Here is a 27,756-nt window from a genome sequence, read left to right as displayed (position 1 = left end):
TCCATAGCCACAACAGCAGCAGGCAGCAACATTGACTTTTTTCAGTTTAATACTGGGAGCAGTGGAGCTACTTACCAGTCAGTGTAACTGGGCTCAGTCATGGTTCACACTTGTTATAAAATTACAGCGGCGAATTGCATGCTGGGTAGAGTTTGCGCACAAAAAAAACCAGGAAGAGACAGACCGGAAGACACGCCACACAAACAGCTGTTCGCCGCCCAACTTCCCAGCATTCAATTTGGCCGTGTAATTTTGAACCATGAGTGAACCAAGTTACCCTGACAGCTAAGTAGCTCCCCTGCGCTCCAGTATTAAACTGTACAAAATAAATGTTGCCGCCTGCTGTTCTTGCAGACATGCACGGCTTGTTGACGGCGCTGGTCGCTGACGGCACCGCTGTCTAGTTGACCGCCGTAGAGCAACAACAGTTGTTACTGTAATGACCGGTATGACGGTATATGAAAAATTCATACCGCGTGGAAATCTGAAACCGGTATACCGCACAGCCCTACGTCTTCATCATCTTTGTTCAGCATGCTAACATTTGCAACTGGCACAAAATGATTAGGTATGGTATTGTGTCATAAAGTAAGACATTGGTTGAATCCATTCCATCGAACAGCTGTTGAAATGTTTCACTCAAAGCAAGATGTCAACCTCAGGGTGGCCTAAAGGAAAAGTCAGAGGACTATTTAAGTCATTAAGATTCATCCTCTGGGGATCACAAACGTCCAGATGAGTAACAACTTTGACCTGCTGTTGGCCCTCAAAGAAAAATTAGGGATCCTCCAAGTCATTGGGATTCATCATCAGGAGACCATGATTGTTTGAGCAAAAATGTGCCAATCCATTTAGTAAATATTGAGAAAGTTTGATTTGCTGGTGGAGCTCGAGGAAATGCCAAGTGGATGTGAAGTCAGTAGGATCCATCCCCTGGGGACAATGAATGTCTGTACAAAATGGCAACCCATCCAAACTTTGTTGAGATATTTCCGAGGAGGACCGACCAACCTGACAGCAAGCTGACAGACCCACATGAAACTGGCATGGCTAACAACAATCAATCTGAACAAATAACATTACTATTGAAGTCCAAATAATCCAGATTTAACCAAATAGTCCAATATCGATGCTATATTCGGTTAAGAAGCCACAGATCAGAACTTTTTTTCTATGAACGGCCTTTTAAATTCAATTGACAAATTGGCCAGAACGACCTATATGAAGCTGAGAACTCAGTCAAATTTGAAGGTTGCTTCAATCCTTCAATCATTCTGCCTCATTCGTCAAATCTACTCTTCAGTTCCCTTCTGTACCTTCCTCCCTCTCATTTCAGCGCACATTGGCTTCACGTTTGATCACAGCAGGTCTGTGACGCCTCAATTTATAGCTTTCATCATCCCGCGTTTAGTTCAACATAGCAAAGAGAATATATTCCAAAACCTTGATGCCAAACACAGCGGGTTGATATAATTAAACTTCAGACGAGCCAAATTAGACTTCAATGTTAATTCAACTTCAAGTTCAGCCTTTAATTACAAAAAACCTGATCCTGTGGAACAAAAGTGGATTCATCAACACATTAACGCATAATCTCTCTTAAAAGACCCAATAACCTGAGAGTAGAGCAAAGTCAATGGGGATTGATGCATGGGTTGCGTCTCCCAGGGCCACCAAGCCTTCCTCTCTCTGGAGCGTGAGGAAGGGAGCATATATTGTTTCGGTCTCTGTGATTGACGGTTTAGTGTTACGCCACAGCTAATTAGTTTTCCACCCCTCTAAGATAAAGATTGGGGCATGACTATGTGATTACAATTAATTTGGATAATGGAAAGAAAGGCTAATTGTTTTCAAGGTCGTGGCGGTATAAACACGCCGGTGGCACCAGCCTGTTCGCCATCATGATGGTCGTGTCGTGACTTTCCGAGCTGCATCATTTTTTTATAAATAACAGTATTGAAAACGGTTCACTGCTTGTCAGGCCAACTTCATTATAGTAACAAAATAATTAGTTGAATATTTAAAAAGGGGCTTTGGATTCTTGACAAATCCAAACAGACCAACCACCGCTCCTCTTTGCGATCAAAATATCTGCTCAATACGAATGCAGATCCATGCATCTACCCACAATATTCATTATTTATTGTTGCACTTATTAACGTTTTAATTAACTGCTGCCATTTATACAACACCGTATGTAGTGTTCTATATTTTCTGTCAATTTAGCTCTGATGTTCTGCCTCTTCATCTTCAGTTTTCACTTGTAATATAATCATGAAGCTTACACTTTGACAAAACCATTTCTCCCACTCTCTTGATTTTCCCCGCTTCAAACCCACCTCCCAACCTTCGTCATCAACCCATATTAGACCACTGTAAGCGTGGAGGAGGCAATCAAGTGCTTGTTACGTCAAGAAAGAAATGAGCATTAATCAGGACCCCGATCACACCGGAAAAGGAGATTTGTAAGACGGCTAAATGCTCCAACTTCTTAACTGTCTGGACTGAATTATGAGAGAAATCTACGGTGAAAACATATATTATCATCATTGCTTTTTCCTCGAACAAATCCCTTCGTTATGAGCTTGAATGTATATTCAGGCCATAAAGTATGTCAGAATCTCTTTGAAGACAAATGTCTTTCTTAGTATTCGTCAAAGTCTCTTATGTAAACTCTGGCATTTTCAAATCTTAGCTATCTTTTATCAAACTATTTGGGATTGGCTTTTTTGGTGCTTTAATTAAACATCGAGGAGAGACAACAGGAAATGAGGGAGAAAGATGCAACAAAGATCTCCGGCCGCATTGAAACCAGGTATATTGCTGTTCATGGTCTTAAAAATTATGCAGACAAACTAATGCAAAGTCTTTTTTAGGTAACTAAATGCCACTGCTACAAAAGTGGATTATATAAGGCTGCATGAGGCTGGTTAAAATAAGGCTATGCCAGGTAGCCCAGGTGTCCTTCTCCACAGCCACATCCTATAGTATGTCCATGCATAGCATGCCCAGAATACCTCCGAGGGGTTGTATCTCGGAAGCGTCCGGATCAGATTCCCCAAACTACCTGAGAAGGTTCCCTTTAACGCCAAGGAGAAGCGATTCTTCTCCGAGGTCTTTCCGGAGGTTCAACCTCCCTACCAAGGCCCTCGGGGTTGTGACATAAACCAATTCCAGCCACTTTCCAGCATCCTTAATGATCACATGAATTCACTCACCCTCCCAAACCTCTTGGCCTTTGGAGCATAGACTGACTGGTAAATCCAGAGCTTACCCTTCCGGCTCAGGTCGTCCTTTCCAACGACAGCCTGGTACTGTTGGCGATGCAGTAAACTGCCCATCTGTCCTTTGTCTCTGCTTTTTAATATCTTACCCTCACTTGAGACCAAACCCCTGTGGTAATCCTTCACCCATGTAAGTAACTTGCTTCCAACCAAAAGGAGGGCAATCCACCATTTACAGACAGAACACCATGACGTGCTAACTCTCCATCCCAACTATTTCAAACTAAGCAGGGGGTAATGGTCTGATGAAGCCAGCAGAATTCACAGATGCGATCCCGAGGTCGCCATAGCAGACACTCTGCCCGCTAGCACCAAAACAGACATGCCGGCTGCCAATTCTAACGTAAGTGGAGGCATTTTATTGATGACCGTGCACTCTCGTAATCCTGAAGAAAACCATTCCTGTCACAATGCGTTTGGGCTCATTCCTTTGATTCTTGAATTCATGCAACTGTGATGAGCTGAACTCTGATGAATGGACAGTTTGTTTTTTCTTCGCAATCTGTCCCAAGATGACCAACTTTAACGAAAGCCGGAGTTGAAGGAAATGTCTGGAGTCAGGTCGGTTAAGGAACTAGTTGTACCTGATTTGTAGCGGTGGAGGTAGTACTGCTCCTTGACCCCCACATCTGCTGGAATTGCACTCTTATCTCAGCAAATGTCTCGATGATGACTGCAATGAACACGTTCTGTGAAGGGGAGAGACAGAGAGGGAGTGAAACCGAGACGGTGAGAGAGAAAGCGGCCGTTTGTGGCGATTAAAAATGAAATGGCAAAAGGGCAGGTGCGTCTCTCGACTTCCCTTAACTATCTGTGATGGGATATTCCTTCTCTCATTAGCCAGAGGACATTCTACTAACAAGGGGAAACGGTTGGGTCTGCAGGTGAAAGATTAGGTTATGCCAATTAACCGAAACATTTTGGTGTTCAGCTCTCCCATGCTGCCGCGCCACGGGAGCCGAAAGCATTGTGAAAAGTGCAGTGTAGAGGTAGAGAGAGGTAGAGAGAGATAGAGAGAGAGACTAGCTCTAACCTTGACAAGCCATGCCAAGAAGAAAATGAGAGTTATGAAGTAGAAGTACGAGCGCCAGCGAGGGAAACTGTCGATGGCTCTGTACATGAGGAACACCCAACCCTCCTGTGACGCCGCCTCGTACACGGTAAAGATGCTCGTACCTGAAACAAAGACAGACAGGAGGCGGAGAAGTGCACAGTCAGACGAAAAGCAGAGATCGGTATTGAAACAAGTGTCAGTGTCGGCCTTTTTGCTCAACACGGTGATGTCTGCGAGCTTCGCGCCAATTATCATGGCTCCCTTCAAACTAAGCCTTTCCAAAAAAAAAAAGACAATACCTTGAGTTTCTATATCGTGAAAATATATTCTGACAACCCGTGAAAAACAATGGACGCCGCTTTCCTCCCTTCTTTATGATGACAAGACTTTAAATTCTAGCCCGGAGAGCCGCGGGCTCATTAACCCGATGAGATTATCTTTAAGGCACGTCTTGTGTCACCGTCAGCACCCAATCTCGTCAGATGTAGCTTTTAAGTACATTCAGTCAGTTATATTTTCTCTCTGTCGAGTTTGAATGATGTGTTTTTACAACAATCGGCGAGTTAAAATGTTTCCGTCAATGGAGTCTGCTAGCTTTGAGGTGAGCGTTTAACTTCTGGTGTCTTTTCACGTCAACTCTGTAAATGAAGGCTTTAGTTGGACCAAACTAGAGTTGGTGATTGTTGGCGCAGTGTAAAGTTGATTTGTTTTATTTTGTTTCTGTGGAGTTTGAATGAAGAGCGTTTCCATGATCAGCGAGGTAAAATGACTGATGTCTGAATGGAGTCTGGTAGCTTTGAGTACAGCATAATTATTGTACGTTTTATATGTTAATGCCTTTAATAATTGTTCAAATCCCTGTTGGTTGTATATATTATATATTTCACTTCAATTTGCGTCAGAGCATCACGAAAAGTAGCACGTCCACCTGGGTGTCAAGTCAATAAATACCCGTGACTACTCCAGAGTCATTTGTCACGGGATTAAATGCCGACTGTAACATTTCCCACGAAAGACAAAAGCCAGATGTCCGTGGTTGTTATTGGGTTTTTTCTCCAGAGGGAAATCGGGCTTCAGTGTCTTTATGAACAATGTATTCCCTCTGCGTGGCTGTGAATAAAAATAGTACGTCTGTATCCTCAATAAACTATTTTAGGAGGTGAGAACCTTTCCTATGAATAGGACCGCACTTAATAATAAAATCAGGGTTTTTATACAAAGCACTTAGGCGTCACAGTAAAAGCTACATTAATATTCATAAAGTGTGTTGATAGACCAAAACGTCTCAGGCTGTAAACTGCCCTGATTGCGCCACGTTGCAGTCTATAATGTCTGATGGCGCTTACTGTGAAGCTCTCTCTCTCCTTCACGGCTATCTAAAGATTAGGGCCGCTGCACTGTGCACCGACACTGGAGCTCAGCGCCGCTCAGCTGATAAGCATGGGCACTGCCTCACACGGGTAGCTGGTACGTGCCGCTCTTCAGTTCTCACTTTCTCACACTGGGGTTCACTTATTCCCCTTCAGTCCTTATCGGACAGCTGTGCGTGCGCATGTTGGGATGCATTAAACGGGTTACGTGTGCAGCTCATACCTAGTTCATTGAAGCCACTGTAGCCGAGCTCCTGTCGGCTGAGGCCCAGCTCCTCCAGGTCCATGCATGTGAAGCCGTCAGGGCACTGGTAGCCCTCCCCATCAGGGGAGCAATGGGTGTCTGGGATGGCCAAGCTGTTCCATGTCACATTACTGACCAAAGAGGTTACAAAATATATACAATAAACAGTTAAGGTTAACAGTAAACAAATAAGGTACAAGAATCAATTGTGAGCTGTATCATTTTAAGATTTGACAGTGATAATGTTCTCTGTAATGAAATCAGAGAGTTTACGGCAAAAGTCCACACACACACACACTTTCTTTTAGCCACAGGTGTTGTTGCCCGGAGCTGCTTGATTCCTCTAATGAAAATGAATGCCTTCAAATTGTCTGCCCAGACATTAGTCCAAATTGTTTATTACAGGTTACAGGATCAGAAGGGATAATTTATTGCGCTCACAAAGGGCAACCAGAGGCACGGCGGTGAATCCGAGAGAGCTTATTACGCCGGGGCGGAATAATACCGCTGCATCTTATCAAATGAATCACGTTCTTCTGGGCGACAACAAAGAGGAGATAAATGAAGCCTCGGATGGGAGACTAAACGTCCTGCAATAACGCAGCATTAATAATCCGGTGAGTCAAATGAAAAACAAAACCTTGTTTGTGATGAGAGATTTTTATTTCTTTGATCGAACCTAAATTAATTTGTTATGCTTTGCATAATTGCGAGGTCCCTGCCCACCTCAGCTAGCAACCAACTCTTGTTGACACACAACCCACTGACAACTTCCCACCTCCGTACAGCTAACTCAGACTGAACACCGCTGTTCATTCTGTAGAGCGAAATGGTGTCGAGGTCAATCCCAGAAGTCCTGACATCGACAAAAGGGGACCCCACTTTGTTCACAAATCCAAAACCCTTTCATCTAACATCCATATCAGACAATGTCCCCTGTGTGTGAAAAGCCAGGGTGCTTTGACTTTGAGCGAAGGGCATATGGCAGACAGAGATTAGACACATCCGTCCTTGTGAGACATATTTCTAGAATATCCCAATAGGAGCATATGTATGCGAGGGGATTTTGGGGGAAAGGAGCACAGCAGCGAACTAATTTCACGTGCGGCTGCCACGCCACACTCTGGGAATGGTGTTGCTGAAGGGACGTCAGAGCTCGAGGAATGTGTCAGCGCCGTGTGCCATCTTTCCTGCTGCTAATGACGGTCACTGCACGCCGTGTCCCGCGGGCGCACACGACGTGCAGACGGGAGGTAGACGGGTAGCCGTTAAGCAGGAATGAGCTTAATGCATGAAGGCTGGATAATGTAGGAATTTGTTCAGTATCACAATGAGCGTCAACTCGGCCTGTAGCCCAGAGCTTTAATCATGATGGTCGTCTTTTTTCTCCACTGGGACTCCTACTCTCTGTATCATGCCATCATCCTCAACCCGATGGTTAAAATCAGATCCTTCACAAAAGGTGTTTAAATGCTGAACAGTTTTGCTTTCTACAGAACCTTCATTACCATGCTGGTCATTTCTCTTTAATTAGAATGTTATAAAGACAATTAAAGAGTAGGGCAGTTACATTTAGGTTCATTGAATATTTCAAACGAACAATTTATCTTTCTTTTCCTATTTTGCCCCCAAATAAACCCTGTAATAATCTGAAGGAACATGACTTTAAGTGTGCTGTGTGCTGAACACCGATGTTTAAAGGAAACAGTGTATCCTAGTAATGAGCTCCTGCCTATGTACCCTCTAAATTACTAAAATTAATAACGCTATTGGATATGGAAAGAGAGCCCATTTACAGTACCGACTGATCCGTTGGCCCATCTCAGCTTTGCCGTAATTCATGAGAGCAGTATGTCCCAGTGTGGGGTGAAAAGAGGACAGCTTTGATTCACTAAATTCTTTTTTTTTGTATTTCTTTTTTTTTTAAATCACTGACTGTGTACCTGAGCTTTCACACTGCATGGACGACCATGGCTTGTGCAGGGGGAGGTTATTTTTCTAAAAAGAAGACATTGTTGTTGCGCCACACTGACATTAGTCTTTAGGACTTTTAGACATTCCCATTCTTTTGTTATGTAAATGTGCCAGATTAATTCTCATAATAGGGTTGTTTTCAAAGGAGGACCAAGTTACCAAATGTCTGTTTCTGTTAGAGCCTTTGATTTACGTCCCGTCTCTGGCTGGAATCAGAATATTTGCAATAAACAGCACACCGCGTCCAGATGGTCTCCATGATATGAGATCAGTAACAAAAAGCGGTTTCAGAATGGAATGGATTTCAAACGCCACGTCACAGAAATCGCAGTTCGCTGTGTGTTAAACAATACAGCGGTCAACGGCACCGACTGTACACATGGCTGTACACTTTCTATTCAAGCTGAGACGAAAAAGGCAAGCGGAGAAATGGAGAGAGAAGAGCCATATATATATAATAGACCGCAACATAACTTGAATATGGAAACTGGAGCGTCGTGCTTTAAATGCAAAAGTCGCTCGGGGTCGTTTGATGCAGCATCTAGATTGTGCAGACCCCTGCAGTGTTTCACACATGCAGACCGTAAAACAAGCTACCATCTGCAAACCAGAAAATCACAATATTAACTTGCGAGCACAAAGCCTGCAGGAAGGACTCCTCAACACTGATGAGGGGGGGGCCTGCAGTACAATTTAGCTTTTATTTTGTCGCTGTATTCATAGGCTGTTTATGTGATTATCCAATATGCTCTCCGGCGGATTTTTTTAAGATCGGCTTTTACGGCCTGTAACGCACGGATTAAATGTCTAGCTGGATGCATTCAGGCTCATGTATGTCTGTCCCAATGGCGTTCCGCTTAGATGTTTTTTGCACTTAGTGTTGGCCCTCCTCCATAAACTGTAATAAGAAAAAGACACTCGGCGTACAGCGTGTATCTCCTAGCTTCGTAAAACGACTTCATTAACCATCATTGCTTGAGAAAAACAGTTTTCAGTAAAAACTGAAACTGCTACGCCTACATTAAAGCCAGGAAAGACGGCCTCCAGCAAGGTATTTAAAAAGGTGCGCAGTAAGAGGATGACAGTTTTGTATTTAAAGCACGTAATAAGAGTGTCAACGAACAACAAAAAGGCATCCGGAGTCAAACCTCCTTCTTACCCTTTCTGCGTGTCGTTCGTGACGCAGTGGTGGTTGAACGTTCCGAACATTTGAACGCCCAGGATTCCGTAGAGCAGGAGAAAAAACAGCAGGAAGATGGTGACGCTCCAGATCTGTTCCCCGGATCGCCTGCAAAAGCAGTGGAGCGGAGAAAAGAAAAGAAAAGAAAAAGGCATGTTTAGTTTTTACCTGAGCGAACCGCCCGTTAATCGTGAAGGCCGTAGCGAGGAAGGAGCAATGCTTCTACTTCAGTATGTTGGTGATGCGGGAGCGGGGGAGCTCGAAGCGGAAGTAGATCCGGAAGGCCCGGATCATAATGAGCGCTCGGGGGATCCTCAGCATTCCCCACGGAGACATCTGATCCACCAGATCCGCTATCTCAAACACCTGACACAGGGAGGATCGGATCGTTAAGAAGTGAAAAAACTACAACGCTGTCCAAGCACTTCCAGGGGGTGGAAGGAAAATAATAATGAAACCTGTAATTCTAAATGTTGCAATATACCTGCAGCAACAGGGACAGCCAGATGAAAAACACCATGAATCCATCAAACATACACCAGCGATCCTTCACATAGGAGTTGTCCCCCTGCGCAGAGAGAAGCAGAGGAACAGGAAGAGAAGAACAGGAGCCAGAAATGTGAATACATATTGTAAGCATCGTCTTTAACTTCACGAAAAGGTGATGCATTTTAACACTAGGGATTAGGGATTTAATACTGCTCGGATTCATGGCTCTGAAAATGGTTCCCATATCAAGTGGCCATCTGTCCCTTTCTGGAAAAATCGGACAAAATCTTAGTGTGAAAAAGTAACGGCATGGAAATATTCAAAGGAAAAGACAAATGGAATCAGAATGTTTCAACAGTGTGACTGCAATGTTTTAACCAGCCTTGTTTTCAGAGAGAGAGGAGAGAGAGAGAGACTCTTTGGGGGTCAGTGTTCCACAGGAAGAAAGGCTGCAAATAGGAGGGTGTGTGCCGACACACTCCACAGATAAGTCCATGTTTGATGATTACACACTGACAAGAACAAAAGCCTGCAATTACTTTACCATGCAGTGAGGATCAGTGTTTATTTATTTATTTTGTGCAAACACATTTCATTAAATAATGAATCTATAAATCTATAAATATTAGCTGACATGGACAAAGATGTGTTTTATCTGTTTTTAAGGAAGAAGACGACGGAATGTTCTGGTTGTCGTGCCGTTTCTCTGCACTGGTGTCCTCCGGTGTCTTTCTGCTTGTATCCTTGATTTGCCAATTAATCTGTCCACACTTTTTATGGCAGTAATTACGGCCCTATTCATCTGCCAGCTGTCCGTTCCTGAAGAACTGCATCGGTCTACCTCGGGTTTTTCTTTCATCGCGTCGATTCATCTGAACGTACAGCTCGATGAGGTTGCGTTTCTAAAAAGCGTGACTGAACTTTCATGCAACACCTCCACATAGAATATCCCATTTTAGCATGAAAAGATCCACTAATCAGTCCAATACTCCATAACCTTTCCATTACGTTTCATCCAATTTCTTTTTTTTTTTAGATATGAATAATACCCAAACTGAAGGATAGAAGGGAAGACAATAAAAAATAAACTATTCAATTGCCATTGTGTCACAGCAAGTCACAATGAAACTGCTTTTTCCCTCCTTTAGTTCGATGTATTTCATGTTTCCTTTGTGGGCATTTTATCGTTCAATTTCTCAGTATTGTGAAATAAAAAAAATCTTTTAATCTGGTTAACTTGATTTCAGGTAACGCGGGCCCACGTGACCACGCGGCTCCCCTTGAGCAGCTACCTTGATGATCCCTCGGATGTGCATCTTGGCGATCATCTCGGCGGTGTAGAGGAACATGAGCAGGGTGTCCAGCGTGAAGGTCACGTACTGCAACGGAGGGTAATGCTCGAACGTCTTGGGGGTGTTCATGCACACGGAGATGACGCTCATGATGGCGCAGGCCCGCAGCAAAGTGTGCACCCACTGCGGATGGAGGACGAGAGTAGAACAAAAATGATGACACTCTACGCTGTCCAGCGTGACTTCAAAGTGATGGAAGCGCGTGGCTTGAACGGGCACAGAGGCAGCTTCGTAGGCAAACTCACTGGCTTGTTGATCCAGAAGATGTCGGCGCTGTCTGCGAGGGTCTCGTCCGGCCCAAAGTCGGTCATGGGCTGGGCCTCGACCCGTGAGCTCTGTTTCCTCTTCAGCATGCTGGGGCTCGCCGTGCTATACAGGGAGTGGATCTGACAGAGAGAGGGAGGGAAGGGGGGCGGGGAGACCACGCGGTGAACAAAGAGAAAAACGCACAACAGTAGAAACACTCTGGCTGCATCCAAGTCTGGGCAGTGGGGTGCACCACCTTTTGTAACTCCAATCAGGTGGAACAGACATCTAAATTAATACGCTTTAAAGTGTACTCAACGCAGCAAAGAGGCCACTTGGCCTGTCATATTCATGGCCACAATAACTGGAACTAGAAAAATACCAGAACACTTCTTAACATATGGGTAACGGGACAAAGTCCACTGTGGCTTATCCGAATATCTAAATATAGCATCAACGCATTAAATAAGCTGCGTGCCAATCGTGGCCTCTGGGTGTAATTACTGCGAGACGTATTAAGCAGAATAAACTACCCTGACTTGGATTGCCAGAACAGAGGTATGCTCTTTAAAACCAAACATGTGTTGCATTGTTGAATGGCCACCGTGATGCACAACGTAGCACACATGGAACACAGGACGAGTGTATTCACATCGGAACAGCTCCAGTCACTTACCACTCAGGGGGGGGGGGAGGCGCCCAGTAGATTAGCTTTTCTTTCTTTTTTTTACCTGTGCATACCATGTTCGTGTGTGTCTATGTGCATGTGTGTATGCAGAAAAAAGGAAACGTGTACAGGCCGTTTCAACATAAGAACACAAGAAGAAATGACACTCTGAATGGAGACAAAGCGCACATACCAAAGGGAAAAGTAAAGCTGAAATTGCTCCAGCACTGCACATAACATGCGATCAGGCATACCCTGTAAATAACACACAACAGTTAGTCAACATCATGGCTCATATGGTGTACAGTACACTACCCACATCTACAGTACGTTAAGAGCAGACAGGAATGCCCACCACGTCACCAAGTAATGCTGTGACACACTCAGAGAGTGAGTGAGTGAGTGACTGAGGTGTTGTGGATAGAAGAGAGATGGAGGTGGAGGAGGACCAGGGTTTGGTGGGGGGGGGACTCACTGTGAGGCTCCTCATTGGTGCGTTCATCCCCAGGCCAACAGAGGGGTGGAGAAACCAACCAGAGAGACAGACTAGAGGTGCAAAAAGGAGAATGTCCTAAAGGCCTGGAGGTCCTGCGGCCAGTGAATGGGTAGCAGCCATAAGAGCAGTAAAGAGGGGTGAGAGCATATTCACAAGTGCTGCGAGGTGCAGCTTCAGCAACACACAGCTATGCAGTTCATCCGGCCCACCCGACGTCCATGAAAATAAAAAGATGAAGCCATGCTGAGAGTTTTGCTTGTGGTGTCAATATATGGGAGCTATGGCCCCACCCCCTCAATACAAAGTGTGTGAGGCTCCTGGAAAAATCTCTTTCCAGAAACAACACCCCATTTTTTTTTATAGGAGCTATTTCTTTGGCAGTGTCAATGAAAACTGAAAAAAAGTGGCGTGTCACACCCAGAGTAACAGAGAGCCAAGCGCATTTCCATTCACCTTCATTATAAAAGGGTGTGAATATTTCAGCATCAGATTATTTATTTTTTACAATCGAGATATTTATTTTATTTTCAATATGTAGATCAGTTTTTTTCTTTTTTCTCTTCCCTATTTATTCTACTGGGAGTGAGGCAGAAGTGTCAGAGACAGATACCTCAGCGGATGCATCCAAAACTCTACGCATGGCTCCATAGGAACGCGGGAAATTGCATGTTTTGACATTTGAGCGAAGCAATTCTTCAAGAAAAACAGTGAACTGAAATACAATTCAATGAGAAAAGGATGGTCAGAGTACATCACATCAAACAATAGATTATCAATTTACAGAAAAGGAACAGGCATCAATTTCTTAAGCCTTTTGAAAACCTGTCCTGAACTGACTGAAACTCAACAAAGACGTTTTTTTTAAAGTGACAAAACCTGAATATATACACCTTTAAAAAGGTTACAATCGAAGCAGGAGAACAAAACAAAATCTCGGGAATGCAGATGGAACAATGTGACTGTATCGGCCCTTGTTTCCTTTTATGCTCCCGCCAAGAAAAGAAACTGTCCGCATGAACCCCATGTAGTTAGAAGCAATTTTCCAGTGTAATTGCTACACTTAACATATGCAGATGGAGACGTGCAGAAGAGTGAAAACTAAATTACAGGGTCTAAGTGCTATTATGTGGGAGTATAGGTGGCAAAGACTGCAATTACTTTCCCATTTGAAGCGAGGACATGTTCCTCGCGGGCAGGATGCGATCACTGGGCATATTAATTGTAACTGTGAGAACATTTGTTGGGAGTCTGCGAACTTTCTTCGCAGACTCCGAAGTGTACTCCTCAAAAGAGTGAAACTTCGGCGGCATCGCCTAAGAGAAAAGCCGAGTTGAAGTGGGCAGAACATTTAGTGATTAATTTCTCTTCCAGTCTAAAATAGTCTGAAAATCAAACGCTTAGAACTTAAGGAGGAGGACAGTCTGCATCCTGTTTCCAAGTCCATGTTTTGTTTGAACACTGCATCTGCAGTGTTTTATTCACGAACAATGGTTGACATTATTAAGTGTAACGTAAAAAGTGACAGGGATTATAAGTATATCTCTCTTCCCACAAACATATTGCTTTCAGAATGAAGAAGACACCTGATTACAGTTAATTCCCTGGTGAAGTCGAGCGACGTCAGGGGAGGCTGAAAAAACCCACACTCACAAACGCAGTGAAGTTCACACAAGCAGGATCAACAGTTATGTATATATACATTAATTATATAATGTATTAAATCCTTATAAATCCATATATTTGTGGATTTGTATTGCATTCATTTAAAACAGAAAATATGTGTGTGTGCCTCTGAAATAGATGTGGATGTTGTTCACATTTACAAATAATCGTAACAAATTCTGTATATTAAATTATATACAATAATATATTATCGTGGTGAGTCTTTCATTTATAAATCACAGAATGCATGTGTGAGTCCCTCTGTGTGTATTCGTTGATATTGATCTGGCGAACATGGAGCATTTAGTAGCTAAAAGGGCCGAGTGGACACATTTTCCTTCAGGAGTTGCCGCTGGAGCGAGAGAGCTAAATTAGAGATTGAATATTGGGGTTTACGTCCAATCGAGTGACCTGAAACACAACTCCACAACGAATGCTAAAGTTGCTACGTGTCGAGGAAACTGTTTGCAACTTTGTAGGGAACACAGGAAGTCACAGAAAAAATGACTTCCTGTTAGTTCCAAACTTTTGTCTACTTGTAGTTTACAAATAACGTTTGGATTTATTCATATGCGTTTGTAAATATATATTTATGTTATATTATATATAATATTTGTGTTTTATAAACACGATTTTGTATTATCAACCACACAAGATATGTTTTTAGATTAAACTTGAGACGAATAATCAACAACCGAGCGTTAAGTATTACAACTACACATAAAATAAGGATTTTCAAACACTTGGTGTTTGCTGTCAAAGCTAAGAGCCAATCAGCTCTCTGATGTGGCGACAGCCAGGCGTTTCCCATCATGCACTGGGCCACACAGTCTGTGGAGGGCTTCAGGAGCATCCAGGTATTGATTCAGAGGTATTAAGTCTGCACTGACTATTAATAAGAAACAAAACCACCTGATCACTTGCCACAACTGGCACCTTCCTTTTGGCATAAAGTCACAACATATGTTCATTATCATCACATCATCAGGTGGGTTTCATGTGCATGTTGAAACGCCATCTCAACGACCTTCTGTGTGTGGGTTCAGGTGTCAGTACTGTCAGATAACTTCATAAAGGTGTTATAAACGAAAATGGAAGAAAACCAAATCAATCTTGGGAATCCTGTTCATAAACTACACCTGGATCATTCAATACATCCGAGGATGGCTGACCCCTATGTGGCCTCGCAGGCTGCAATGGAGGGGGGTGGAGGGGGAGGGTGGGTAACTATTTTACTGCCTTGTCAACACGCGACAAGCTGCCGTGCGGCGCGTGGCCGGGGAGGAGGGGTTGAATCAGGAAATGCATCTCCTCCTGTGATGGAGAGCCGAGCGGCCTGACGTCGACGGAGCCAAGGTTACTATGGAAACGGGCGAGAGCTAAAAAAAAAAAAAAAAAAGGTGCTTCATTTGGGGATAAAAAACAAACAAGCTAACCACGGGACGTGTCCTGGAGGAAGCTAGCGGGACACGTGACCGCGCGGACACCTCGCGGTGTAAGCGAACGCGCGGCGGTCTCGTACCTCGCGAGGCCTACTCCGGAGGACGAGCACGTCCTCCACTTCCTGGAGCACCGACGAGCTAGCTAGCGCGCAGCAGCAGCAGCAGCAGACCGTCGGTAGCAGACCGTCGGTAGCATCCCGAAAGCAACAACAGCTGCGTGTCAGGTTACAAACAGCACGCGCGAGCGACGCGGCGGGTTAAGGAGGAGAGGAAGCAGAAGAAGACAAACACGGAGGCACTTACGAGAGGAGGGGTTCCCTTATCCGCCGTGCCTCGTACCGTCCATGACATCAGCTGTGTGTGTGTTTTTTTTCCCCGGCAGTGTTGGGGACCGTGTGTGTGGGAGAGTGCGGGAGCGCGCGCCGGTTTTTCAATCACATCAACCCAGCCGCGTCAGCGCATGCAGGCGGAGGCGCGCGGCCATCTCCTTGGTAACAGTCGACGGTCCATCAAGTTGCCTCAGCGACAGCCTCCCAAATACTTTGAGTTGCCTTAATTGTTTTATTACCGTAATATTATATATATAGATATATATATATAGATATATATAATATTTAATATAATATTACAGTAAAAAAAATATGGTTGCGTAAAAAATCATGTATAAAGAAAATAAATTATATTAAACCAGGCGTCAGTCTGCCACAACACACACACACACACACACACATCCATTGAGAGAATGGATGACATTTGACAAATATTCTCTGCCAATGCCAATCAGCTGTTTCTATTGACTGTACCCCAAAGGTGCTTCATTGGATGCAATCTCAATGCAGAGATATTGAGGTGAGATTCTGCAACTAGCAGCAATCCCATTGCTCCACAGTCTGGGACTGAAGTCCATCCTCCAAGATGGCATCGCTCGCCCCCACAGAGCGGGTTCATCAGAGACTACCTCCAGAGTTTGGGAGTAGAAAGACTGGAACGGCCTCCAGGAGTCCTGACCTCAACCCAACTGAACACTCGTTGATGAGCTTGGAGGTGCTGTTGCCACTAGAGTCACCAACACAACAACGTTGGCTGACGTGAGACAGATCCTGCTTGAGGAGTGGGAGACCATCCCACAGCAGTGGTGACCAGCATGAGGAAGAGGTGCCAGGCTGCTGTGGCTGTGCAACCCTGTCTCCTAAAAAATACGTTCCCCCAGAACTAATACGCATTCTCAATTATGTTTGACCAGAAACGTATCTCCTACGTCATGAATTAAACGTCACGCTTAAATTCAGCGGGAAAGCAAGAAAACAATAACACAAACACATGATTAAAGCGTATTTGTAATACGTCAAACCCAAACATAAAAACAATAAAACAAGAATACGTGATAATCAACGTATTTATAATATGTCAAACACAAACATAATCAGGGAGGAGATACGTTTCTGATCAAACGTAATTGTTGTTCTGGGGGAAAGTAATTTTTAGGAGACAGGGTTGGGTTGTGTATGGTTCTTCCCCACGATACTGAGGCTCCTGACTGTTATTATATGAATATATTGTAAAATTGCCAATACATCTTGTTTCTTCCTTGTTGCTGATAGACTTCCAATCCACCAAACAAGAGTCAATAGCAACAGCAGAATCAGCTGTACGGCATTGGCAGAGAAGATTTGTCAAGTTTTTCATGGGCCCGACCCACATACTCAGCTGTGCTGCTCATCCTAAAAATGCATGTTCCTTACAAATGGGCCACCGTTTGAAAGGGAAACAAACAGGCTTTCCAACCGTATACAAGTTATTGCCAAGAAGCATTGTTACATTAGAGAAATAATCTACCAAACACAAATGTGTGCGTACCTCTATTGAAGCATGAAGCATTCGTAAATAAAACGCATTCATTTATGTTTTCATCAAATGCATATCTTTTTGTCCTTTGGATTGCCTGTGCTGTATTTAGTAATTCTGTTGGTTCTTCTGTCCACACCTCATCTACTGCATGTCTGTGCGTCCTGGGAGAGGGATCCCTCCCCGCCAGGTGAAACAAAGCCTGACCTCCTCCATACCTTTTGATTGGAGCCCTCATAAATCATTGAGCTTCGTACGGTGCTGTCAGGTCTACTCAGAGCAGGGTAGAGATCCTGTGGTACGAGAGGTGATGAAAGTTTCACTTCAGCCTGCTGCTTGTAGCTGACGTAGCTGTTCATAGGCCCTCCCTTTGGCCTGGGCTTGTATCACACAGCTTGAATGCTGCCAGAGTACAGAGTGTGCAGACCGTGGTCTGGAGGAAGCATTATATTAAAGGCAGGGGTTGCGTTAAATACTGTGGTCGTATGAGGTGAATTTTAAGTGATGTGATGTGCTGTTTTTAACAGTCATGGTTTTGTTTTCACCTTGTGAGTATGTGTGAGTCATCAAAATGTGGACCTGGTGATACGTAATGTAGCGGGAACTACTACTGAAGCGGGTTTGAGTACTTTGCCAGGTGTTATCTGTCTGTCTTTCGCAATAGTGTCATGATTTGTTTACCTCTCCTTTAAATCAGCTGTTAAAAGTGCTTTTGCCCAGTAACGATGCACAGTACCAGTAAGGCAGGTGTAGTGGGGGACAATTGTCCCAATGATTTGAATGATATAGTAACCACAAAATATGATCAGCCATGGCTGTCTCTGATTGGCAGAGAGTCTTTTGAGACTTACCAAAAATGATATTAGTTTTTGCATCCAATGCATGCTTAAAATGGCAACTCTGTACTATTTCTGCAGCATCGTTCAGGGCCAACTTGATCCTCCATTTTTGAGTCGTCACTGAAAAGCACAGGTGTCGCTAATAACATTAATACATCATCTTTTCCCAGTCAGTTATGAGCTATGAGCGTGCACAATGCCAGGACGCTGACCCGCCGGAGCAGCTAAATGGAATTCAGCCATCATTATGTTCATCATCCACACCTGTGCTTTTCTTCTTGTGACATGCCGAAACGCCTTCGCAGAAACGGCCTTTTACATCAAAAGGAAGGGTAGAAGCAAAGCACTGGAGAGATCATCTGGAAAAGAAAGGGGGGAAGGGGTGGGGGGGGAGTGAAACAAAACATTTGAAAAAAAACCCAGTCTGCTTCTAATTACATCTCAAACTGGTGACTTAACTTTTTTATTTTGGCAGTTTTCCCCCCGCTCCGGCTCCTGCCCAGGCCTGTGTCTGAGAGTCAAGACTAATCAAAGGCACTTGTATGCAGAGAACTGTTGGCCTCTGAAGGGATTGAGCCAGTTCAGGGCCAGCCTGCTGCTCTTTCTCTCCTTCTCTTTCCCTCTCTCTCACTCTCTCTTCCTGTCCCGTCTGTTTAAGGCGAGAAAGATTGGGGAAAATTCCTTCAAGCTACTTTTGCTTCAGGTTTCTCTGGGATTTAAACATGCACACCGGGGTTTCGTTGCAGTCCATGTCGGTGCCGTTGTTTCTGATTCTGCTCTCTGCCGTGGAGGACACTTTGTTACAATCGGTGAGGTGAGTTTCCGCACCGCTTTGTTGTAGTTTTTTATGTTTTTTTGTGTGTTTTATTTTGGGGTAGCAAAGAAAGCGAGAAGGAAGAGGAAGGTGCAGAGTGTTGCTGACAAAGACAACATTTGGGGAGTGCGATGTGGGGAAGTTTAGGAGTGCCTGTAAATGTAGTTTGCACTTCTTTATGCGGTTTTGCTTGCCAATAATTCGGCATGCCAAGTCACGGGAGGGAAACTCTGCGTCTCTGTTTCCATCATTCAGCGTTTGGATAGCACTTTATTTGTCAACTTAGATTAATTTATTTTCATTCTGACACTTCGTCTTATCGCAGCTTTCGTGGCCGTTTGGTTTGGTGCAAGAATGTTCAGTGACATCTTGGCTGGAGCGAGGTTTTTGTGTCTTAAAATCTTTTACTGAGGCAAAAACTAAATTAAAAGATGGAGGAAAAGCCATAATAACTTTATGAAAATATTACATTTAATTGGAATCAAATGTGAAGTTGAAGTTGTTTTTTTACATTGGCCTTTTACAGTAAAGGCTGAGTCAGCAGATCTGTAAATGTTGCCATACGATTCAAACAAAACTACAATGCTGTGGGGGTGTTTTCTCCAAGCAGGTGTAGTGATCATATTGTGTATGTTATAGTGGAGCCTATACAGTGCATGGTATTTATTAGACAGCAGTGGCAAACCCACTTCCATCCTCACCACAGGAGGTCTGAGCAATTACAGTGTTATCCTCGGTTTTAATTATGATTATCCAAACAGTTCCTGCCTTGTTTGTTTTAGCAGGTAAATCGTCATAACAACCTGAGAGTGGCTAAACGAGTAGGTGTGAAACGCTCAATAGTGAAGGTTATGTTTTGTAACCTCAGTTCTACGAACACAGGCAAAGCAGGAGAGCGCCATGACACTTAACATACGTACGCAATCTCAATCCGATCAACGTACAAAAACATCAAGAATTTACGAGCGAGGCAGGATTAAGGTTGGAGGGCTCCACCTGTACTAATGAAACTCGGGTTACAATACCAACTCATTCTCAGCCCAATGCTAACAGCAGTTAGCGTTCTTCAAACCATGGCGCTCTACATACCCCTCCAGCATCTGTTTTGGATGTGTCAATACAGAATCAATGTAAAATTGATAGTGTCTTTTCAAAATAAACTTCTGTCTTCACAGGAAGTTCTGTTCAGGCAACACAATGACTCAGTTAAAGAAAGGACGTTAACGTCACATGGCTAGCTACACGTGCGCGTCACGTGACTAAAGACATTAACTACTCACCTGACTGACAAGTGACGTGACCAAATGTCAAGGTAAACTTTAAGTTTCACAGGAAATGGACAGCGGTCTTCTGGATGAAAGTTATGTGCTTGTTTGAGTCATCCACCTCTCTGCCCGCTCTGAATGTCGTAGTTTATTATATAGGTCAGTTGTACTTGGAGCCTATAAAGACTTGTATCCATACACAGCCATTACAAAACAAGCCGCAAACCAATCAGTAGGCCGACATGTGCAGCCTGTGTGTATATATGTTTTTATCTTAAATTTCCCTGACGTCCCTCCAATGCTATTCGGCAATACCATCTTCAAAACATTAACTGGATATACGGCTTATTAAATGTCTTTCAAAGTTAAACCAAAAGTGGATGAGACAGTGGATAGGAAGAGCAGATTAGAACAATATGGGTTGTGTCCCTGCTTCTAACATAATCTGTAATATTTCTAGTTCAAGGCGTGTATCGTACTCTTGAAGCTATCGCAGATCCAGCCATGTGGAAATAGTTTGATTCATCTTCCTGCCATGCTTTCTGTTTTTGTTTATTTAAGGAATGCTGCTTTTTGACCATCCAGATATTTCCTCTCATGCAGTCTTAGAACCAGCATGTATTATGTCTAGTCTTTGTGTTGTTATACTTTATTTGTTATACATTATATATATATATATATATATATATATATATATATATATATATATATATATATATATATATATATATATATATTATATAATATTTTTTTCTTTTTTTTTTCTAGAATTTGGGAGGCAGCTTTAGATATTTTTTTAACAAAAGTGTTGAGGCAGCATTACTAAACTTTTTTTGTCTTTGCCAACTGCCAGTTGTAGGTTCCTCACTGATCATACACTATTAATTGCACCTGCAATTATATCACTGTATTCTATCCAGAATAGGATTGTTGCTCTATTTGAATACAGTATGGAGCAAGGCTAACATGCTAGTTATTTTTTATGTTTATTGTGCTGATTTAACTTGTTTCTTTCATTCTATGTTTTGTATTTTTTTCTCTTTTTTCATAGTTGTACAAAAACAATGATTTTTACACAAGGCTGCTGCTTCTGTCGGTCCTCAGCCACTTGAACTATCCTTATATTAAGGCATTTGTGTGGGGAAGTCAGTGCTATGTGGAGACATTGGGTTTCCTAGAATGGAATACATTTACACTGCTCGGATAAGTCCAATAATAAATACCTTTTGTATTCTCATGACGAAGATGCCTCCTCCAGAAATGGGGTCAGCACAGCCTATTCCGCCCTCAACATTTTTGTTGCATCCCAATTCCATTCCAGCTCGATGTAAAAGGAAAACCAGTTGGTGTTCTCAGGCACAGCAGCAAGCAACTGTTTGACAAAGCCATGAACCCAACAGGAAGGAGTCACTGGGGCTGTATCCGAAATCACTCACCTCTCTCTATATAGCGGACCTATTTGCAATGCTATCCCAATGTACAACAACGATTATCAGACTCCAGTAAGTGGACTGTAAGTATCTCACAATGAGAGTGAGAAATAGTTTACAATGATGGTCACTAACTGAACAACATATATCACCATGCATCATGCTGATGGAAATATGACAGATGGAGTTTATTGCGCGAAAATAATAATTGTATTGCAGGCAGGAATAGTGCATCTTAACAGAAACGACCACAACTTTATTTTGTGTTTCTTCATTTGGGAAAATACGCTTATTGCAGCCACGTTGACAACAGAATCTCGGCCCTTTTCACTCCTCCCGTTGCTACCTTTCACAATAAAAGCCCAAGGCATATATGCTGCATCAATGCTGACCATAAATTCACTTAGAGCATTGTGCTGAGAGGCAAGACAACAAAATAGCTTGTAATATGCATTTATCGCGAAAAAATGTGTGTTGCTATTTATTATGGATGGATCCCCAGCCGCTGCTGAACTGGCACGTTTTAATGGCGCAACAGTAATGACGTAATTAACGGAGCAGAGAAAAATGACCAACGTTTCAGAAAGTGTTTCTTTCATTTTGTCACGATGTAGAGCTCCCTAGATGGTGAGTAGGGAGTCGTGAATTAGTGAAGGATTCAACCTGAGTGACTGACAGGCGCACAACAGGCCTCTCCATTGCCCCGCCCTCTGGAGGAAGTACTTTGAGACCAGATGGTGGCCTACAAATGTTCTGCTTAAACATAAGTGAGATAAAAAAGTTTGATATGCACGGATCGGTTTCGTGATATTGTGGTTCTCCGGGGGCAACTTCACTTTGCCAATTAGTTTGAAATAGGTGCTAAAACTCGGAGCATGATGGAATAACGTACAAATAGTGGAAGGCAGAGAGACAGTGTCTGAAATAGTCTGATTTTGATTGAATGTCTTATTTGAGTGTCTGAATTGAAAATGGAAGAAACAATTGTGTCCCTGGTATGGTCACTACTTTCTGCTAACAATCCAACAATGCAATGCTGTTGTAGATGAGAAAATTACCATTGGGCGACTCAACAAAATAAACTTCTTAGTGACCGCTGAAAGGCATCATGGGAAAAGGCATCATGGGAAAAGGCATCATGGGAAAAGGCTCATCCCGATGAACAAATGCATTCAAAATGCAGTCGGCTGCTCAGCAGGGGAACGTGGTCAAGCCCCAAAAGGTCGTCCGGGGGTGAAGCCTGTGTGAAATGGAAGTTGTATAACCTCCCCATGACACATGGAACACCCATATTCTTTATTTTATTTCAATGGGAGGGTCAGGAACACTTGATCTGTTTGAATTGTGTCTACTGTTCCCAAAATGGACAGTTTTGGGAGGGCAGGATTTGAAAAAGAATGTCAGACAGCAGCCAAAGGAAACAAATCTCACACGGAGATCCCGTGGAGTGAAAGCGAAGCACATGCAACAGCTGCCAGAGCTTAATGAATGGTGAAGCTGTTTCTGTCTTATTAGATTTGTTTGATTTATTAGCTTAAAGGAATACTACACCCACCAGATGACCATTTGTACATCAATTACTCACTGTGTGTTACCTTGGAGTCGTGGAGAAAACTAAGTTTGTTCCTTCATGACTCTCAAAGTCTTTGCATCCAGTAAAAGAAAAGTGAGTTTTTCGGAAGTTACGTGCTATAATAACGTGTATAACAGATGTGTAAATAAATCTGCTGAGGATGGATGTTAGAAGTAGTCAATGGATCAAACAAACACAGGACTTTCACAGCTCATGTTTAGGCCCAATCCCTGAAGCTTTAGGCCCAATCCCAACGTCCCCCTGAAGCTTTAGGTCCAATCCCAATGCCCTCCTAAAGATTTAGGCCCAATCCCAACGTCCCCCTAAAGATTTAGGTCCAATCCCAAAGCCCCCCTAAAGATTTAGGCCCAATCCCAACGTCCCCCTGAAGCTTTAGGTCCAATCCCAACGTCCCCCTAAAGCTTTAGGTCCAATCCCAATGCCCCCCTAAAGATTTAGGCCCAATCTCAATGTCCTCCTAAAGCTTTAGGTCCAATCCCAATGTCCCCCGAAAGATTTAGGCCCAATCCCAACGTCCCCCTAAAGCTTTAGGTCCGTCCCCCTTTTCTTCTTCTCACATCTCTGGGCCTCCCCTGGTAAACCTGGCCCAATCCAAATCTCCACACTCACAGACTTTGATGTGCCTTCCCGGTTTGGGGCTGTCCCACTGTCAAATCATCGAGTGTCGAGGGACTCTTTCGCATACATTTTGAGCCCTTTATGAACACTTTCCGTAAATCCACATTTCTGAAGACTACGCCCGAGGGAATTACCCACAATTCACAGCAATGTGATGTTCAACACAGGGTTACCAGTGGAAGCCAGAGATGTAAGAAAAAAGAAGAAGACGGCACATGGGTGTTGAGCCTGGCAAATGTACACAAAAACATTAGGGATTGAAGGCGGTACATGAAAACACATGAAAGCGGAACAATGCAAGCAGAGATTATATTACACAGCTGGTTTATTCATCAATCATTCCCTTTCATCTTGTTAATAAAGCTGTTTTGACGAAAATGAGTGTAAGAGGAAAACAATAATGAAAAAAATTCCACCGATATGTACCATATCAAGCCCTTACAGTCTCTCACACTCAACCATTTACCAGGGAACGAGAGATAAGACCCTGCAGGTTCAGAGTTAAGGCTTCAGGGAGGACACTGATTGGGCCCCTGTGTTTCATGCCACAATGCTATGAAGGCCTGCATAAATGCTGACCAACTGAGAACTGCGTGTAAAAAGCTCAAAATGCCCTTTAGCACTTGACAATTTGACAGTGGGACAGCCCGAAGCCCTCTAGGACTCTATCGGGAACGCGCCTCAAAGTCTGTGAGTGTGTAGATCGGGATTGGGCCATTGAGATTTGTTTCTTTGACCTCAAGTTTTGCTAGTCCTAATTTAAACCACACACAAACCACACAAAAAATTAAAAGAAAAGAAAACTGCACTGAATTTGTAACTTTATTGGACTTCTGTTTCATCTGTGGGTCTGTCAAACACACTTACCCGACCCACAAGCCATTCAATTTAGAATATAACACTATTAAACTATATATAGGAGAAAAATAAATGTTTTTTTTATAACCATCCTATGATTACTTCACCTACCACTTATCACGAGCAGATCCTTTGGGATGTTTAAAGGGGGACATGTCTGAGCAAAGGTGTTCTCGCTCAGATGTGGTGCTGCGTATTTAAAACGGACTACAGATGGCGGCGCACTTGACCCTTGACCTCCACCGTTTTCAAAGCTGGATAACAACTGACCTTCTCTCTTTTCCCCCAGCCAGGTGGGTGGTGTGTGTAGGCTGTCCACAGAGTCCTCTCTGCGCCGCTGCCGCACACCCGATGGCAAGGTCTGCAGCGGGAGGGGCAAGTGTGAGTGCGGCGTCTGCACCTGCTCGGCCGCGACGCCGGGGAAGTTCTACGGCCCGCGCTGCGAGTGCCACGACTGGGTCTGCGCCACGCACAATGGGAAAACGTGCAACGGTGGGTACGGTGATGCGTCGACACGTGAGACCAAATTTGTCACCACTCAGTTTTCTTGTCATCTCTTAAAAGTTTGGCATTCCAGGCTCCATGGTAAAGTGGCGCCACATGTTTTAGTGCTTAGGTGTGGTTGTCAGTGATGGGTCAGTAATTGATGCAGCAGAGCTCGGCACAGTTCCAATCCGGGGCCCTAAACTTTCCCAGACAGCTGAATGAGGCACCCTTCTTTAAGGGTGTAGTTTGTAGATAAAAACGACAAGCTTTGAGATGAACTACCGTCTCTCCAGCAAAGAAACTATGAATACATTTCAGAACCAGAACCAGAAATCCAGTATTGATCCCTGGGGGATAAAAAAGAAACAGTTGCTGCCATTTTAGAATGGAAACTTCTACCATATAGAGAAATTATGAGATAATATAAATGCTTTATTCTACAACATAAATACAACACATGTGGAAAATATATGGTAAGAAATGCAAATCATGCATATTAGCACAATAATATAACAACAGTGCAAATAATAATGCCATGATTAGGTGTGTGAAAAATGCAAGATTTGTGTAAGTAAATATCAACATTAATTTAAATGTACAATATGAATAAATGCAGCGATAATGCCAGAGTAAATCAGAGTATTGCACAGTGCAGACTTGCATATTGCAACAACAGGATATTACCATGGAAATAATTAGGAACCTAGTTGGCCGGTTGTGTTACTCTACAAAGTGCATTGGCCAAGCTGCACGTCATCAGATGAGCTAACACATTAGCAAAAAGGAAGAAGTGAAACTAATGAAGCCCTGCAGTAAATCTTATCCTCGTGAAGGTCACATTGATCAGTTTTGTCGAAAATAGTTTAGCTTGAATCAACTTTATGGTCATTTTTTAGAGGCAGCGGTCTATGGTGCCCTTTTGATGAGGCTGCTTTAATCAATATGTTTTATTTGAACCATAAATCAAATGACTACAGGTAATGTGAAAGGGGGAAGCTCTCGGTGACAAACGCTCAGAGAATTATCATCTGGCCCTGCGCTTCCCTCCGCTCTGCAGAGGGAAGCGCTCGAGAGAGGCATAAAGGTCCTTTTGGGAGCCGTGATTTGTTCAATCAAATCACATTATTTTGACAGGTTTGTTTTCTTTGTCTCGAATATTTAGTCTACCTTCATTTATATAAACCTGAAAAAACCTGAAAAAACACCTGTCAGTAAAATCTGACACAAATGACACACATTGAAACCATTTCTAAGTTCCAGCAAAAGAACTGAACCGTATAACCACCACAAGGCGAGGATTCGTTGCAGGGCAGTTGTATTAGACGGCGTTAGTTTTAGCCCTCGCCTCTCTGTCCTCTGTGGTCACTGGGGGGAGAGGGTCCGGGGTCAAACGGAGACGCGGGTGCACCCAGAACAGGTATAACGGAGCTACACGTGTGTGTGTGTGTGTGTGTGTGTGTGTGTGTGTGTGTGCACATGTAATGGGGTAGAGAGATTTATTCAGGCAGACAAGTCGGCCGCTGTTAAGAAGCTCATTATAGTTCAGCAGGTCTGGAGCGAGGAGGCCTCATGATGGGGTCTCACCCACTGGGGGACACCGACTGCACATGGAAACACGACGCATCAAAGGAGGGATGGGACACACACACACACACACGCACACACACAAGACACACACACACACACACACACACACACACACACACATGATTACATTACCAACAGTGGACTGTCTTGCAACTCTGACCAAGTGTGGACTTATTTTTACTGGTCATTTAAAATGAAACAATAATGGAATAGAACATTTACTTTTACACACACACACACACACACACACACACACACACACACACACACACACACACACACACACACACACAGGATCAACCTCACTCTAACAGAGGAACGATCATGTGCGCACACAAATTTGCACATGACACATCCTAAAAAAGAGTTTCTATGTGCATGTAGGGCCCACAATTATATTCAGAGTATATTGAGAAGAATAGACACATCCACTCCCACCTCAGTTGCTCAATGGCCCATGCAGCATGCATGCGGTCTGAGATCGGCAGCCAATTTCTCTCCCTGCGGCTCCCTTATCTCTTTCTGCCTCTCACAACTGCCCACTGATAAGATCCAATAGATGTGTTATCTCCTTATAGGGATAAACTGTGTGTGTGTGTGTGTGTGTGTGTGTGTGTGTGTGTGTGTGTGTGTGTGTGTGTGTGTGTGTGTTTTCCTTTCCACAAATATTGGCTTTCCTGGCATTGAGATGTTCTTTTACCTCGGATGGCATTCATCAGGCTAAATCAGATCCTCCCGATCAGAGCAGCAAGTCAAGCTGAGGACATACAAAACAAATATATATATACATATATATATATATATATATATATATATATATATATATATATATATATATATATATATATATTGGTCAAATAGCAATGGAAACATAGTTGTTTTTAAACAATGTGAGATTTGCTCGGGGTAAACTAACGTCACCGCCGACTGAAACAACATCCTGTTCCTTTTTGTGGGGCA

General features: G+C 43.4%; 2 protein-coding genes across 2 annotated transcripts in view; one reads left to right on the top strand and one right to left on the bottom strand.

Annotated features, from left to right (window-relative positions):
- Positions 1 to 12,095, bottom strand: part of nalcn (sodium leak channel, non-selective) — a gene marked incomplete at its 5' end in the record, with an annotated part of 59,039 nt that extends 46,944 nt beyond the window's left edge. Inside the window, 9 exons of the mRNA XM_079231193.1 lie at positions 3,869 to 3,973; positions 4,318 to 4,460; positions 5,932 to 6,083; positions 9,086 to 9,214; positions 9,333 to 9,472; positions 9,591 to 9,674; positions 10,888 to 11,070; positions 11,193 to 11,333; positions 12,054 to 12,095. Of these exons, the coding sequence (XP_079087319.1) occupies positions 3,869 to 3,973; positions 4,318 to 4,460; positions 5,932 to 6,083; positions 9,086 to 9,214; positions 9,333 to 9,472; positions 9,591 to 9,674; positions 10,888 to 11,070; positions 11,193 to 11,333; positions 12,054 to 12,095 (1,119 nt within the window). The remainder of the gene's footprint in view (positions 1 to 3,868; positions 3,974 to 4,317; positions 4,461 to 5,931; positions 6,084 to 9,085; positions 9,215 to 9,332; positions 9,473 to 9,590; positions 9,675 to 10,887; positions 11,071 to 11,192; positions 11,334 to 12,053) is intronic.
- A 6,755-nt stretch (positions 12,096 to 18,850) lies between these two features.
- Positions 18,851 to 27,756, top strand: part of itgbl1 (integrin, beta-like 1) — a 47,658-nt gene continuing 38,752 nt past the window's right edge. Inside the window, exons 1-2 of the mRNA XM_079231130.1 lie at positions 18,851 to 18,958; positions 25,013 to 25,215. Coding sequence (XP_079087256.1) covers positions 18,867 to 18,958; positions 25,013 to 25,215 — 295 coding nt within the window. The 5' untranslated portion in view covers positions 18,851 to 18,866. The remainder of the gene's footprint in view (positions 18,959 to 25,012; positions 25,216 to 27,756) is intronic.

This window comes from Taurulus bubalis (assembly GCF_910589615.1).
Source record: "Taurulus bubalis genome assembly, chromosome: 15".
Taxonomy (NCBI): Eukaryota; Metazoa; Chordata; class Actinopteri; order Perciformes; family Cottidae; genus Taurulus; species Taurulus bubalis.
This window is presented reverse-complemented; position numbering and strand designations above follow the sequence as displayed.